Source organism: Hoplias malabaricus, chromosome 4 (assembly GCF_029633855.1).
Source record: "Hoplias malabaricus isolate fHopMal1 chromosome 4, fHopMal1.hap1, whole genome shotgun sequence".
In the NCBI taxonomy this organism is placed as follows: Eukaryota; Metazoa; Chordata; class Actinopteri; order Characiformes; family Erythrinidae; genus Hoplias; species Hoplias malabaricus.
In genome coordinates this window covers 1,877,371-1,894,759 of record NC_089803.1, presented here as the reverse complement: position 1 = coordinate 1,894,759, position 17,389 = coordinate 1,877,371, and the positions used below count along the sequence as shown (strand labels likewise).

Sequence of the window (17,389 nt, the reverse complement as noted above, 5' to 3'; positions counted from 1 at the left end):
TCACATCTTGAAAATAAAAATAAAAGTTCCATAAACAGTCCGTGGAATCTGGTATCACACAGTTCAATCACACGTCTCCAAATTCCCAGGCACATTTCAGCTTTAAGGATATTTTTACATTAAATGTGACCCAATACAGTAATTAAATCCAAATCTCTGAAGGTAGTTCCTCACTCAGTGCTACCGCTTCTGTTCTGGGTGAATGCAGTGATGTTTCTGGACAGAACTCTGACGACTAAAACTCATCCCACACTCTGAACAGTGATACGGTTTCTCTCCTGTGTGAATGCGCTGGTGTATTTTGAGACTGATCTGTTGAGTAAAGCTCTTCCCACACTCTGAACAGTGATACGGTTTCTCTCCTGTGTGAATGCGCTGGTGTCTTTGGAGATGATCCTGTACAGTAAAACTCTTCCCACACTCAAAACAGTAATAAGGTTTCTCTCCTGTGTGAATGCGCTGGTGTTTTTGGAGACTACTCTGTACAGTAAAACTCTTCCCACACTCTGAACAGTGATACGGTTTCTCTCCTGTGTGAATGCGCTGGTGTGTTTGGAGACTGATCTGTTGAGTAAAGCTCTTCCCACACTCTGAACAGTGATACGGTTTCTCTCCTGTGTGAATGCGCTGGTGTGTTTGGAGATTACTCTGTACAGTAAAACTCTTCCCACACTCTGAACAGTGATACGGTTTCTCTCCTGTGTGAATGCGCTGGTGTCTTTGGAGATGATCCTGTACAGTAAAACTCTTCCCACATTCTGAACAGTGATACGGTTTCTCTCCTGTGTGAATGCGCTGGTGTGTTTGGAGATTACTCTGTACAGTAAAACTCTTCCCACATTCTGAACAGTGATACGGTTTCTCTCCTGTGTGAATGCGCTGGTGTGTTTGGAGACTGATCTGTTGAGTAAAGCTCTTCCCACACTCTGAACAGTGATACGGTTTCTCTCCTGTGTGAATGCGCTGGTGTGTTTGGAGATTACTCTGTACAGTAAAACTCTTCCCACACTCTGAACAGTGATACGGTTTCTCTCCTGTGTGAATGCGCTGGTGTGTTTGGAGATGACCCTGTACAGTAAAACTCTTCCCACACTCAAAACAGTAATAAGGTTTCTCTCCTGTGTGAATGCGCTGGTGTGTTTTGAGATGACCCTGTTCAGTAAAACTCTTCCCACACTCTGAACAGTGATACGGTTTTTCTCCTGTGTGAATGCGCTGGTGTCTTTGGAGATGATCCTGTACAGTAAAACTCTTCCCACACTCTGAACAGTGATACGGTTTCTCTCCTGTGTGAATGCGCTGGTGTTTTTGGAGACTACTCTGTACAGTAAAACTCTTCCCACACTCTGAACAGTGATACGGTTTCTCTCCTGTGTGAATGCGCTGATGATTTTGGAGACTGCCCTGTTCAGTAAAACTCTTCCCACACTCTGAACAGTGATACGGTTTCTCTCCTGTGTGAATGCGCTGGTGTGTTTTGAGACTGATCTGTTGAGTAAAGCTCTTCCCACACTCAAAACAGTAATAAGGTTTCTGTCCTGTGTGAATGCGCTGGTGTCTTTGTAGATTGCTCTGTTTAGTAAAACTCTTCCCACACTCTCCACAGTCATAAGCTTTCCGTTTGTGTTCACTTGTCTGAGATTTCCTGTTGGATGTACGAGTGTGGGGAGTATCCAAGGATGTTTCCTGAGAACTGGAGCTTCTGTCCTCCATATCCTCACATTTAATCCCTCCTGATCTCAACATTGTGTTATATTCCACTTGGAAATGTTTCTTGATGCACCTGTGGAAAAACGCTGGAACTTTCTTGAACAACAGGAGCCAGAGAATGTATCCAAAGAGATGGTCTTCTGTCCTGGAAGACAATAAAGAAACAAAGATAAATTAGTTAAATTCTCTCTCCCCTGGCTCTCTGTTGGTGACCAATATTCTCCTGAATTTGTAGTCAGTTCCACCTGAAGTACTGCTACTGAAACAGCAAGAAATAAGTCAGTGTTGACAACTCATGGTGCAGGAATAGAGCAACATCTAGGGCTGGGCAATATAAGTGCAAATCAATATCACGATTAATTGTACATTTTACCACGATTGCAATTAATGAACGATTACTTTACAGGAGAGGCGCCTCAACTGCACATAGGGGGCACTCATGAACACCCTTGTTGAGGATAATAAAAGAATTAGGACACCTTTAGGCACATTTAGGTGGGCACGCACAAAACGAGGGCTGCGAGGGTGCAAGTGGTATTTAAATGTTAACTGGTAACAGGTCAGCTCAGAGTGGCAGATGAGGAGTGGCTTGTTATAAACACAGTTCAAATGGCAGTGTCTTATGATGGTATGAGGATGCATTAGTGCACATGGAATGGGTGACTTGCACATCTCTGAAGACACGTTAATGCTGAATGACAAGTTTTGAAACAGCATGCTGCCATTCAGGCATTGATTTCTGGGAAAAGCCTTGTTTGTAAGAAAAGGCCAATCCACATTCTGCATGCATTACAACAGCATGACTGCTAAACAAATCCAATACCCACTGAAAACAACTGGCGCATTATGAAATGAAAAAATATGCAGCTGAAATCCTATAACATGCAAGAATCGGAAAACAGTTCCCTTTCAGAACTACCACAACTAGTCTCCTCAGTTCCCAGAGGCTTACAGCGTGTGATTAAAATAAGAGATGAGGCAACACACTGATAAACCCGTCCTAACATTTTGTAACTTGATGTTGGCATCAAATTCAAAATGACCTAATATTTTTCAAAGAACAAACTTTATCCATTTCAAACTTTAGAATGTAATTTTTGTGCTATTTGAAATTAAATAGATGTTTTAAGTAATTTGCCTATCTGAAATACTTCCATATGTATGCCTACTGTTCTGTCTGCTGATGCTTTGCTGTAAAAAGTTTTACAATGTGCCAGAGTGTAGAGACCTGTAAGAAACAAAGTACACACGCTGATTGATTTTATTCAATATATTCAAAAATAAATGCATGAAAAATGCTTTTTCTACACTCCTGACAAATGAGTGTGGGTGTTGGAGCACAACATTTTCAATAATAATAATAATAATAATAATAATAATGAAAGTGTGGTCTGTGATTGCACAGTAAATTCACCAGTGAGGTGAAAGCGGGGAACTGTCTCAGCGAAGGCGGGGGACGCCGCCTTTGCTGAGACAGGAGCAGGTGTGGAAGCCGCCTTCTCAGGGACAGGAGCGACTGTGGAAGCCGCCTTCACGGGGACAGGAGCGGCCGTGGAAGCCGCCTTCTCAGGGACAGGAGCGGCTGGGTTCACCGCTTTCACAGAGACAGGAGCGGCAAGGTTCGCCGCCTTCACAGGGACAGGAGCGGTTGGAGGTGCTGCGCACACTGGAGCAGCAGCGGTAAGCAGTCCTGCAATGACGTCCTTAGGGACAGGGGATCCTGCAGCAACGTCCTCGGAAGCATGAGCTTGTGCTGCTCGCAGGGTCACGAGTCGACTCCTCCTGAAGGCGCTGAGCGACAGTGGCGTGAATGTGCTGAAGCCGGCTACTCTATTCCGCAGCCGCCTCTAAAACATACCCCACAGGATCTCTGGGGCCTGTACGGAATGGCCTCCGGTGAATAGCATACCTCACGAAAGGACTGTCTGTGTTTGCTGTGTCCTTATATTGATCAGTCATTCTGTCAGGATCGCGGGGCGGACTGACGAGGTGGACGCACTTGCTAAAACACAGACGTTTATTTACAAGAAAAGAACAAAAACACAAACTAACTCGAGGGTAAACACGACGACTGATAAATGAAAGGACTAGAATCAACAACATGAAACGAGGAAACAAAACAAGGAACAACTGACTAGGACTTTAGAACACGACTAGGAAATGGAACAACACGAAACAACACGACTTGTAATAGGAACAACACAAAACAAATGACCGATGAAAGGAAGTGACACAAGGGAACTTAAATACATGAACAGACGAGACACACCTGAAACAGATAACGAGGACAGCGGACAAGGAGGCGGAACAAAGGCGGAGACATGGACAACAACAAACAGAGCCATGTGCTGAGAGAGCACATGGCGGGGAAAACAGACATGACAGGACGAGGGCGTGACAAATATATTTATTTCGTTCACTACATCAGAGGCGATTGCTCTAAGACTGCAAGGGAAGCTCAGCTTCCCCTAAAATGTCAAAAAATAAGTGATCAAATATATACTATTGTGTGTACATGTCATTGAATAAATATGAACTCAACTTTTTTTCAGAATCAGCTTCTCATCACTGGTAACGACAGACTTTCCTCTCAATCATTCCCGCAGGGATTTAAACAGTGAGTTCAATAGCGAAGCAGCGAAACGAGACGAGTCATTGGATAAATGCTGGGCTTTGTCCCGCCCATCGGACACTCAGCATCTCTGGGGGTCTATGGGGCAGTGGGCTGGCCTCGGCTGGCCCGGACGCTCAGCTTCTGCATGATGATTGGATGATCTGTCTGAGGCTGAATCTCTTTTTGATTGACAGCAAAATGAGCGAATCAGCGATCCTTTGGTGTAAAGATCCGTGGGAGCATTACATTTTCTTTCTGTTCTGATTGAACTGGACACTTTCTTAAACCTCTTAGCGGTATTTTCTTAGTTAAAAACGACTAGTGACAAATTGAGCTTCTATTTCTGGTGGTTTTTTGTAGCTGCTTGTGTTTGGAGACTGACTTCTATCACTCTTTCTGACTTCTATCGCAGTTTCTGACCAGCGGGTGCTGCTGAGCCCCTCCACCATCACAAAGCACTCACAGGCGGACACACTTCACATGGGCCAAGGCCGTTTAAGCAGCCTAGCTCTGCTGGCCATTGAGAGGACACTAGTCAAGTCCCTGGAAAAGACGCCTTGTTGGTACGACAGGGGCACAGATCATTTTCTTAAAAAGGGATGAAAAAGGGTAGAATTTACGTATAAATAAACCGACACATTTTATGATGTAGGCCAAAATTGAGCTTCCCCTCCTTGAAAGACCAGCATCCGCCACTGCAATACATAATATATTTAATGATATTTTAAATAATATTTTATTGAAATATTTGTTTATAAATACTTTTATGCATATATTTACATAACACACATATGAGAAGGAGAGTCCGTCACATTTCTTGGGAGAGTCAGAAAAGATATTTTACTTTTACATGTGGGACTTTTTTCTCCGAGTGCTCCGGTTTCCTCCCACGGTCCAAAAACACACGTTGGTAGGTGGATTGGAGACTCAAGTGTCCGTAGGTGTGAATGTGTGTCGTGCTGTGAAGGATTGATGCCCCTCCAGGGTGTGTTTCTGCCTTGCACCCAATAATTCAGACAATGAATTTGTGAATATGGGACTTTTTCGTTACTTTGAAGTATTTTTTATGCCTAAGTGTGCTGAAGAATTAAATGTCCAGGTTTTTTACACTACCTGAATTGTATTTATTTTTTTACACTTTGAGGTTCTTATTTGTCTTATATATGCACATTATCACACATAAAACTGACAGTTTGTAGCATTCTCTTTTATGGGGAGTGTAATCACAGTTTCTGATGTTTTTAAGTATGTTATTACATTAAAACTGCATCTTATTAAATTCACAGTTCTTGATGATAACCACAGCCTATGGTTGAATTAATGTAAGCCACTTGGCACTGATTCAATGTTCATTAAACCAAAAGCAACCATAAATCAATCATAAGGAATGGTTGATTTTATGTTGGTTTTGTGTTGTAAATTCATCATAACGTGGAACCAATATGAAATCAACATAAAATCAATGTGCACAAATACATTAATTCTGACCTCGGAGATCAGTGCTGATTCAACCATTAAGACGATGAAAAAATAAACGTTGATTCAACATACTTTTGCTCTCTGGGACCGTTCCGAGGCTGATCATAACCAGCCCCGCAGTCTGCAGCGTCTCGCCTTGGATGTGGGCGTCTGGGCGCTCCCCGCCTCGCGTCTCCAAGCGTCAGCAGTTCCACTCTCACTCGGTCAGGCAGCTGCTCCGTTGTTCACATCGCTCACAATGGTTCAATTCCCCAGCTCACTCCGCCGCTACGCCAAGTCCAGCCCCTTTCCTCCGTTTCCTACAGCTAAGCACTAGCTCCTCACGCTGTGTAAGGTTCCGTCGTTATTGCCTCTCCGTTCTCTCCTGCCTTCCCTCGCTCCTTTCCGCTCTTTCTTACGGTTTACTCCAACTGCTTAAAAACAAAAGTCTCCTCCTCCCAAAGTCAGTTCATTTAACCGAGCGAGGAGTCGTTCCCTATTGGTCATGTCTGCAATTGGAGGTAACAGCAGGAGGCAAGCAATGTATGAAAAAGAACCAAGAACAATAAAAAATAAATATACAGCCCACCACCAATAACATTCACACATTAACACAATAACACTCAATAATTTAAACACCCAAAACCACACAAGCTCCACCACAAAATAAACCCAAACACACAATAATAAACTGCTTTTTCCCCAACACCTGCGCAGCTGTTTGTGAAGGTAACACTTCCATTTCAGGTCAATCTCACAGCTACCATTTGGCCCTCGATCACAGGACGTTTTGGACTGAGACTGAGACGCTCATGTTCCAGTGTGAGCTCCACATCTTCAGTTCTCTCCACTGTTGTGAGGAAACCCTCACCCTTTAAGACCCTGGGGGACACCTCAGTGATGACGTACACAACAGCAGTGTGCACTTCAGAGGACGGTTCATTCCAGGTTTGGAGTCTCACTCCACCATCGTTCACAGCAGCTCCAGTTTATCTCCGTCTTTGGAGCATTTCTAGAATCACAGTAGGAGTTGGATCTCTGCGTGGCGACTGGCGAGCGGAAGTGGCGAGTTGAGTGGCGACAGAGCTCGCCAGTTCTTCACCAGTTTTATTAGTGATCTCTCGCCAGTTTTATTGGTGATCTCTCGCCAGTTTTATTAGTGATCTCTCGCCAGTTCTTCACCAGTTTTATTGGTGATCTCTCGCCAGTTTTATCGGTGATCTCAACTGAAGCAGCGGCTCTCCGCTGTTAAAATACCATTATATTGAAATTGCCAGTTCTGTAAAATTTAGAAACATTAAAAATTGCTTTCTTATTATTGTTCAGTAATGTGACTATGGCCACAATTCTGCACGCGCGCGGATATTTTTGAGGGAGCAAGAAGGTTTCTGCGCGCGCGATGTCTTTGACCAGCGCGCTCGCTACACACTTACAGCCATTACAAAGTGCCTCAGATTCAGCCAATCAGAAACATCAAATTACAAAGGTAACTTCTGATTGGATGGTTTGACCGCCAAGTGGGAAGGATATACAGGCAGGAGAACAGTAAATAGGTGGATACCAGTGAGTGGAAGGTTATGGTTAGGGGGAAATCTGTCAATGCCCTCTGAACGGCAACAGACCAGTACATCATAGCCAGTCATTTTATTTTATATTCATTGAATTGGCAACATTGTAGAGTTTTTATCTGTTTTTATTCTTGTATTTACCTTGATTAACTGAGTCAGCAACGTAGCTGATATGCCAAAAACAATGTCACTGATAAAACTGGCGAGAGAACATTGATAAAACTGGCGAGAGAACATCTGATAAAACTGGTGAGAGATCACTGATAAAACTGGTGAGAGAACACTGATAAAACTAGCGAGAGAACATCTGATAAAACTAGCGAGAGAACACTGATAAAACTAGCGAGAGAACACTGATAAAACTTTCGAGGAACTGGCGGAGAGCCGCTGATGCAGTTGAGATCTCTAATAAAACTGGCGAGGAACTGGCGGAGAACCACTGGTTCAGTTGAAATCACCAATAAAGCTGGCGAGAGATCACTAATAAAACCGGCGAGAGCCGCTGATGCAGTTGAGACCACTGATAAAACTGGCGAAGAACCGCTGGCGAATTGTACGCCACTAATAAAACTGGCGAGGAACTGGCGAGCTCTGTCGCCATTCAACTCGCCACTTCCGCTCGCCAGTCGCCACGCAGAGATCCAACCCCCTCTCTAGAATCATCTTTAACATCTCCACTACAGCGAGTGACTTTTGGAGAACAGTGAGTACAAACAGCAGCAGACGATGGCCGTAACTTCCTCTAAACCCTTCGCTCATGTCCCAGATTAAGAGTTCATGTCGGTGAAGAGGTCAGTGGCAGCAGAAAGTCACTGGTTAGGAAGACGGTCAGAACACTTAGAAATGTGCTGGATACATCAGTGCTGTGTGTGTGCAGTGTGGACCCTCAGTGTGAACAGTATCAATAACACACTACTGTACATAGGAGAGTGATGGAGAGACTGAACAGGATTCACAGTCCTGCTTTTACTGTGTGTGCTGTGGTTTGTTGGTGGAGCGTGTCACTGTGACACAGAAGAGAAAGACAAGACTGTTTCTCTACAAGGAAATAATGAGGAATCAGAAATGTACAAAGACAGATTACAGTCCGATAGAAAGCAGGCCTTAGAGAAAAGTATCCACACAGTGCAGTCTGGAGAAATCCAGCTCAGTCTTTCTACTCCTCCTGATGTTCCTGTCTGTCTGGCCCCACATTCTCACCCACATCAGAACGGAGACACTCCCCTTGAAGGAAAGACTCTGTGGGAACGTCTTCTCCAGGCTCTGCAGGCGTCTGCGCTGACGTCCTCACACGCTGCGTCCACAGCAGTCAGCAGGTGGTCTGAGTGTGTGTCTGTGATCAGAAACCTTCCACCCCCAGAGTAGAGCTCCTCCACGGGGTTAATAAAATAAATCAGTAAAAACACTGAGACTGAGAGCATCCAGCAGACTGCGTCTTGTTCCAGAGGATCACATTGATCCTCCACTCAGACTTGTTCGGGACCACTGTCCTACGTCCATCAGCAGAATGGTACAGTGTGTCCCCTTCTCATCCTCCTCTGTGGCTGCTGAGGGAGCCAGGATTCAGTGTTTGTGATTCAGCAGTAGATGCCGTGTCAGCTGTTGTTCTTCTATTTACACAGAGGTGTGTGTGTGAACCTCTGTGTGTGTCTCTACACTTTCCACTGCCAGAGGAAATACAACCTCAGCAAATAAACAAGGTTTCTGTGTGAGAGGCACAATATTGTATGTGTTCACCTAGAATTTTAACATCAATCACATTCTATAAACCTCAGGCCCGTCCACACAGATCTGTTTATTTTTAAACAAAGGTTTGTGTCTGTGTTTTCCTCCCATCACAGGAACACAGCATTGTACGTCACTAACTGAAAACAGAGGTTTTCTAAACGCTCTCCAAGGTGAAGGTTTGTGAAGACGCCGCTGTCTCTGTTCTCGTGTGGACGAGGAAAACTGATCTTTTCTGAAACGCTGATGTCAAACAGCGTCTGTCTTTGTCTGAAACTCACACAGATCCTCACTCCCTCTACAGTGAACTACATCAGTCATAAACTACACTGTACACACACAGCTCCTCGCTCCCTCTACAGTGAACTACATCAGTCACAAACTACACTGTACACACACAGCTCCTCGCTCCCTCTACAGTGAACTACATCAGTCACAAACTACACTGTACACACACACAGCTCCTCTCTCCCTATACAGTGAACTACGTCAGTCACAAACTACACTGTACACACACAGCTCCTCACTCCCTCTACAGTGAACTATGTCAGTCATCAATCAGTCAATCAAATTTTATTTATATAGCGCTTTTCATAACAAAAAGTTGTCACAAAGCAGCTTTACAGAGATCCAAGGTCCAAGCCTCCTATGAGCAAGCCAGGGGCAACAGTGGCAAGGAAAAACTCCCTCAGCACACGAGGAAGAAACCTTGGAAGGAACCAAGACTCATACGGGGAACCCATCCTCCTTGGGTCGACACCGGAGACACAACAGAGAACAGAAGTAAAAGTGAAATGATGACAGATGAAGGGGTTATAGTAATATAAATGTAGTATATTAGTGATGATGGAGAATCAGAAAAGAAAAGGGTGAGGATGATGATATTAGTGATGTATGAGTCTGAGGAAGGAAAAGGTGATCAGGGATTCTGTGTGAGTTAAAAGTAAGTACAGAGTTAATCTGAGATAAAACAGCATGGCCAAGCATGATAGTGTAGATGAGACAAGGCCAGGATCTTGTACAGGATACACAGGGGCTGAATCAGGGCAACACCTGGAGAACAGCAGGACATCTCAAAGCATGAGAGAGAGACAGGAGAAAGAAAGCCAGACAAAGGGAACAAATAAAAACACAGAGGTTAGTAGGGTCATGGTAAAGAACGGGCAAATTTGTCCTGCGAAAAAAGCTTCCACTGGTCAGGCAAGAGAACCCAGCGACAGACAGCGTGTTGGCGGTTACTACAAAGCTAACTAAGAATGCTGTAGCTATGGTGATATGACAGGGTTAATACAGAACAGTGATAATATGAAAACCAGCCCGAACACCAATAGAGAAGGAGTAACCTGAAAGTGAGTGATTAACCAAAAGCTTGTTTGAAAAGGTAGGTTTTTAATCTAGATTTAAAGATGGCGAGTGTGTCTGAGCCCCGAAAAGTAACCGGAAGGCTATTCCAGAGTTGAGGAGCTTTGTGAGAATAGGCTCTTCCTCCTGCTGTGTTTTTCTTAATGCGAGGAACAAAGAGTAGATGGGCATCCTGTGAACGAAGTGTACGTGACGGGCGATAAGGTATGAGAAGTTCAGTAAGATACTGCGGGCCTAAACCATTTAGAGGTTTATAAGCTAAGAGGAGTATTTTATAGTCAATGCGAAATTTTACAGGTTGCCAGTGTAGGTACGAGAGAACTGGGGTGATATGTTCGAATTTTCTAGCTCTAGTGAGCACCCTGGCTGCTGCATTTTGAACTGAAGCTTGTGTAACGCTTTGCACGTGCTCCCTGCCAGGAGCGCACTGCAGTAGTCTAGACGTGAAGTTATAAAAGCATGCACTAGTTTCTCTGCATCTTTTAATGATAAAATATGCCGAATTTTGGCAATATTGCGTAGGTGGAAGAAGGCGGTTTTGACTGTAGTGGATATGTGGGTATCAAATGTGAGAGTCGAATCAAAGGCTACCCCTAAGTTTTTAACGATGGCATTGTGTTTTACTGTTGAATTATCAAGATTAATAGCAGCATTTCTGAGTGAATGTATCTGAGTATCTGTACCTAGTAACAAGACCTCAGGTTTATCAGAATTTTTAACATGAGAAAATTTTGCATCATCCAGTCTTTAATTTCAGTTAGACATTCTGTTATTTTACGTAGACAAGCAACATCATTGGGCTTGGCTGAAATATGCTGTTGTGTGTCATCAGCATAACAGTGGAATTGAATCCCATGCTTACGGATTAGTCTACCCAGTGGCAGCATGTGGAGTGTGAACAATACAGGGCCAAGCACTGATCCTTGTGGAACACCATATTTAACTAAAGTATGATTAGAGGATTTATTATTCAGATAAACAAATTGATAACGATCGGATAAATAAGATCTGAAACAAGAGAGGGCAGATCCTTTTATTCCTACCAGATTTTCCAGCCTATCAAGAAGCATCACATGATCTATGGTATCAAATGCTGCACTAAGGTCAAGCAGCACCAGAATAGAGATAGAGCCCTTATCATGTGAAAGGAGTAAGTCATTAGTTATTCTTGTTAGAGCCGTTTCTGTGCTGTGATTTGGTCTAAATCCAGACTGAAAAATGTCATGAATGTCATTGTTTTGTAGATAAGAGCACAACTGCTGTGACACGACTTTTTCTAGAATCTTAGCAATAAAAGGGAGGTTTGATATTGGCCTGTAGTTTGCGAGTACAAGAGGGTCAAGATTGGGTTTTTTAATAATTGGTTTGATTACCGCTAGTTTCAGGGGTTTTGGTACATATCCAATGTTGAGGGATGAGTTTATTATTGTGAGCAATGGTCTAATGACTTTAGGTAAAATTTGTTTAAATAATTGTGTTGGTACAGGATCCAGTAAGCATGAAGTTGATTTAGATGAGCTAATTAAACTAAGCAAGTCATTTTCATCGACAGAATTCAAGTAGTCTAAGTGCACCTCAGAGCTGGCGGGGGGTTCATCTACAAGAGCCGATGTGACTTTGGACAGTCATAAACTACACTGTACACACACAGCTCCTCGCTCCCTCTACAGTGAACTACATCAGTCATAAACTACACTGTTCACAAACAGCTCCTCTCTCCCTCTACAGTGAACTACATCAGTCACAAACTACACTGTATACACACAGCTCCTCGCTCCCTCTACAGTGAACTACATCAGTCATAAACTACACTGTACACACACAGCTCCTCGCTCCCTCTACAGTGAACTACATCAGTCATAAACTACACTGTACACACACAGCTCCTCGCTCCCTCTACAGTGAACTACATCAGTCACAAACTACACTGTACACACACAGCTCCTCGCTCTCTCTACAGTGTACTATATCACACCACCCCCCGCTGCAGCACTGAGTGACTGGAATGTGCCCCGACCTGTCTCTCTCTCTCTCTCTCTCTTTCTGTCTCTCTCTCTCTCTCTTTCTGTCTCTCTCTCTCTCTCTCTCTCTCTCTCTCTTTCTGTCTCTCTCTCTCTCTCTCTCTCTCTCTCTCCCTCTCTCTTTCTCTTTCTCACTCTCTCTGTGTAAAGAAATGAAAGGTCAGTGGTTCCTAGCTGAGTGTGGACTGAAGAAGAGTGTGTTGGTTCAGTGATGATGTCTCATCACTTTTCTACAGTGTAGATTACTTTGATGCTTTGTGAGCTCCTTGTGAATCGTGTCTTTTGCTGTAAGATGTAACTATGTAAATATCAGTCCTCCTGTAACAGCTGAACTAAACCTGGGGTTAAACAGAGTCACTTTAACTGACGGCAGGTGTGAACTGACTGCTATTGAACATGAGTCTGAATGTGATTGGTTCATTCTGAACACATCTCCAGTTACACAACCACATTGATTGGTCCAGTAACACATGACTCCGCCCCCTTTACCTGTAAACAACCTGCAGCTCTTCCTGCTGTGCAGGTGTAATACAGTCCAAACCAGATTTTAAAGAGAATGTGAATGTGCAGCAGTGTTGTGTGTGCGTGTGAAAATCATAACTAGAGAAAACACACACAGTTTAAATTCTGTACTTTAACTTAATGACCTGATGATGTGTGTGTGAAGATCTGGGTTTTCTGTTGAAGTGTATTGTATTGTCCATATTTGCATATGTTTCTGTATGTCTGAGACTGAGGGGGGATTCTGCATAACAGAGAGAAGTCTGCATGCATAGATGAGATGTAATTGACAGATTTGAGCATGATCTAGTCTCTGGCTAAATATCCAATCTGGACATATGTGGTATCATGTGAATCGTAAGAACCTGAAGTTTAATAATTATCAAAAAATTGTGGAACTTTTATTACTGTGTGATTGCAGCCTCTGCTTAAATAGATGTGCAGCTTGCCTTCGAAACATTGCATAACAAACAGCTGTAACTAAAAAATGCTTTAGCCATAAGTTATGAAAATGCTCAAGCTCCTTTCCCATGGTCTTCAGAATATATCTATCTCATCTTGCTGGTACTGCAACTCTAGATGGCGGTGTAATTAATTAATAAATTATGCAACCAGTTGCAGTCTAATTGTAGCGCCCCCTTTCTGTGCAATGTGGTCACATTTGGCACACTACTTCAGAGTAATGACATACATATGTGTACCAAGTTCTGTTTGATTTGGGCAAAGATTGTTTGAGTCATAGCTCAAAGAGTGCATGGAGCCCCGCCCATGCATATTTCTTGAATAACTGCCGCAACAGCGTGTCAAAATTTCTAACTTTTTAACATAATTATTTACCTACAGTCTATACAGATTTCAAAAATACCAGTTGTTAATTCATAAGACAAATTTCCAGGGAGTAGTTCGAAAAGCTCCATTTTCACATACCTGACTATTGTGGATAAAGGATGCATTTTTTGACAATAGTTGTAACTGCAAAGTTGTAAGACACTATGCAGAGTATGTAATAAAGCAAACTGCTGGTCAATATGTTTAATTTTCACGGAGATATTCCATATTTGGGCGGCACGGTGGCGCAGCAGGTAGTGTCGCAGTCACACAGCTCCAGGGACCTGGAGGTTTTGGGTTCGATTCCCGCTCCAGGTGACTGTCTGTGAGGAGTGTGGTGTGTTCTCCCCGTGTCTGCGTGGGTTTCCTCTGGGTGACTGTCTGTGAGGAGTTTGGTGTGTTCTCCCTGTGTCTGCGTGGGTTTCCTCTGGGTGACTGTCTGTGAGGAGTTTGGTGTGTTCTCCCTGTGTCTGCGAGGGTTTCCTCCGGGTGACTGTCTGTGAGGAGTGTGGTGTGTTCTCCCCGTGTCTGCGTGGGTTTCCTCTGGGTGACTGTCTGTGAGGAGTTTGGTGTGTTCTCCCTGTGTCTGCGTGGGTTTCCTCCAGGTGACTGTCTGTGAGGAGTTTGGTGTGTTCTCCCCGTGTCTGCGTGGGTTTCCTCCGGGTGACTGTCTGTGAGGAGTTTGGTGTGTTCTCCCTGTGTCTGCGTGGGTTTCCTCTGGGTGACTGTCTGTGAGGAGTTTGGTGTGTTCTCCCTGTGTCTGCGAGGGTTTCCTCCGGGTGACTCTCTGTGAGGAGTTTGGTGTGTTCTCCCCGTGTCTGCGTGGGTTTCCTCCGGGTGCTCCGGTTTCCTCCCACAGTCCAAAAACACACATTGGTAGGTGGATTGGTGACTCCAAAGTGTCTGTAGGTGTGAGTGAATGTGTGTGTGTCTGCGTTGCCCTGTGTATTCCCGCCTTGCGCCCAATGATTCCAGGTAGGCTCTGGACCCACTACAACCCTGAATTGGATAAGCAGTTACAGATAAGGAATGAATGAATATTCCATATTTTCATGTTGAACATTTTAAATTCGCTCCCTAGTGGCTATGGTTATGAAACTTATGGGCTTAGGAAGTGCTGCAATGAACATACCATGCAAGTCTCATGATGATAGGACCTTGTTAAGATCATTAAACAGCTGCTGAAATTTGATTAGCCAATGGCGGCCATGTTTTTTTGGAATAGGACATCATCGTCATAGAATCTCATTCAGGATATCACCCACTACATGCATGTCAATCGGACAATCCTATGAAGTGTAGCAAGTTTATTGTTGTTATAGTGACCCATAGGCTTGCAGTTGCACAACCAAGTACTCATGTCTTCCAACCCTTATAGTGATCAATCATGTGAAGTATTGTAACATTCGGAGAAAGTGTTTGTGAGTTATAGCTGTATTTGTGTGATTTTTGGAACGCGAGCTCAACCCCTGTATTTGGGCGGAGTCTGGAAGCCGAGCAGAGATGAAAATCTTTTTTTGAATAATTGCATATTATGCAAATTAGCTCAAAATCTAAGTAGATTTCTAAGTAAGCTCCATGCACAGCTTATGGGTGTTCTTGAGGCTTTTTTTGTAGGGTCTGACCTGAGGAATCAGGGAAAAAAAGAATTTTGTCTCTACACCACATGGTAAAAAAATGGAACAAAAACAATAGGACTCCAGCACTTGCAGTGCTTGGACCCCTAAAAATGGACACCCCAGATGGGACCTCCTTTTGTGGTTTCAGCATCGGACAGCTCCAGCAAGGACTTCAAGCCGACAAATAAAACGGTGAGCATTTTCTCACATTAAAAGCTGGGTTTGCTTCTTTGAGCTGTTTGCGCTGCTGCAGTTGCACGGTATTAGACTCATTTGTGACTGCAGTGTCGTGTTGTTGGTGTTGGGGAAGATTCTCCATTGTAAATTGGGGTTAAAATGGAGTACTATAAGGATAAAGAGAAACAGGAAAAAGAGAAAAGGGAATGTTGAAATATGAGTGTAGAATAGCTTAATGAGTAATGATAAGGCGAGCTAAATGACATCATGGAAGTGTAATGAAGACGGGACCCATATCTTCTTAACGGTGAGATGTGTGTACATTAGTCACTGTGTGAAAATAAGCTTTGGTAAATAGTGAGATTAGATTAAAAGTGAAAAACTAATACAGCCCTGGGCTCAGGGACATTGGAAGAGGACAAAGAGAAAGGACAAAAATGAAGAGGAAGTAAAGGAAATAGTGAATATAAGTTTAAAAGTTAACTGCAGGTGTAGAATGAAAGGGGCTCTCACTCAAAACGCTTGTTGATGAACAGTGTTTGAAGCAGAGTTTCTTTGAACCTGTACAATTCATATGGTAGCATACATTTAGCAATAAGTGGTTAGGTTAAAGGAGAAGATGAGAGGAAATAAGAGGAAACCAAGAGGAATTACGTGTCCCTCTTTGTCTGTACAGAGTTGGTCTGTGTGTGTCTGTGCTAGCCGGGGAATTAGTTTGTGTGTGTGTGTGTGTGTGTGTGTGTGTGTGTGTGAGAGAGAGAGAGAGAGAGAGAGAGAGAAAGGCCGCAGCATGAGTTGAATAGGGGATATGTCAATGTACAGGGGTTGGACAATAAAACTGAAACACCTGGTTTTAGACCACAATAATTTATTAGTCTGGTGTAGGGCCTCCTTTTGTGACCAGTGCAGCGTCAGTTCGTCTTGGGAATGACATACACAAGTCCTGCACAGTGGTCAGAGGGATTTGAAGCCATTCTTCTTGCAGGATAGTGGCCAGGTCTCTACGTGATGCTGGTGGAGGAAAACGTTTCCTGACACGCTCCTCCACAACACCCCAAAGTGGCTCAATAATATTTAGATCTGGTGACTGTGCAGGCCATGGGAGATGTTCAACTTCACTTTCATGTTCATCAAACCAATCTTTCACCAGTCTCGCTGTGTGTATTGGTGCATTGTCGTCCTGATACACGGCACCGCCTTCAGGACACAGTGTTTGAACCATTGGATGCACATGGTCTTACTGGTGCAGTGTGGAGTTAATGAAGATTGTCCACCAGACTGCTCCAGTTTAGCCCTGAAACCTCCCACACTACAATGACAGGTGTTTCAGTTTCATTGTCTAACCCCTGTATGTTTGTATTTGTTAATCACTTATGAGCCTCTTTTGAGAGGAACGTTTAGATTCTGTTAAAACATAAGCCTTTGAAAACTTTATAAATGTTAGTAAACCTTATGAGCCTTTGATAAAAATCTATGAGCCTCTTTCGAGGACGCGCTGTAGTAAAATTATATGAGCCCCAAAAGGATGGTTTTTGAGTTCGCATGAAAGAGTTGCTGTTATATGGTGCTCTCTGCTGGTGAAAGGGTTTCTGTGTGTAAGTAAATTGAATAAAATTGTTAGTATTCAGGAAATACCCATAAAAATGTACTGCTTGTTCATGGTTGTTCCCCCTTTCTCTACCTCTCAGTTTCCCGCCCTTATTTTCTTCCTATAACATATATGGTTCCTATATCACTTTTTGTTTCCATAGAAAAGGGGGAGTTTTTCTGGCCTCAAGCCAATAAACTACTTGCTGAATCTTGCCT

General features: G+C 43.5%; 2 protein-coding genes across 2 annotated transcripts in view; one reads left to right on the top strand and one right to left on the bottom strand.

Moving 5' to 3' along the window:
* Positions 1-1,760, bottom strand: part of LOC136694267 (zinc finger protein 850-like) — a 71,547-nt gene extending 69,787 nt beyond the window's left edge. Inside the window, exon 1 of the mRNA XM_066667682.1 lies at positions 429-1,760. Within this exon, the coding sequence (XP_066523779.1) occupies positions 429-1,746 (1,318 nt within the window). The 5' untranslated portion in view covers positions 1,747-1,760. The remainder of the gene's footprint in view (positions 1-428) is intronic.
* The window catches only part of LOC136694219 (zinc finger protein 850-like), a 517,486-nt gene that overhangs the window by 326,824 nt on the left and 173,273 nt on the right, over positions 1-17,389 (top strand). The gene's annotated exons all lie outside the window — the stretch shown is intronic.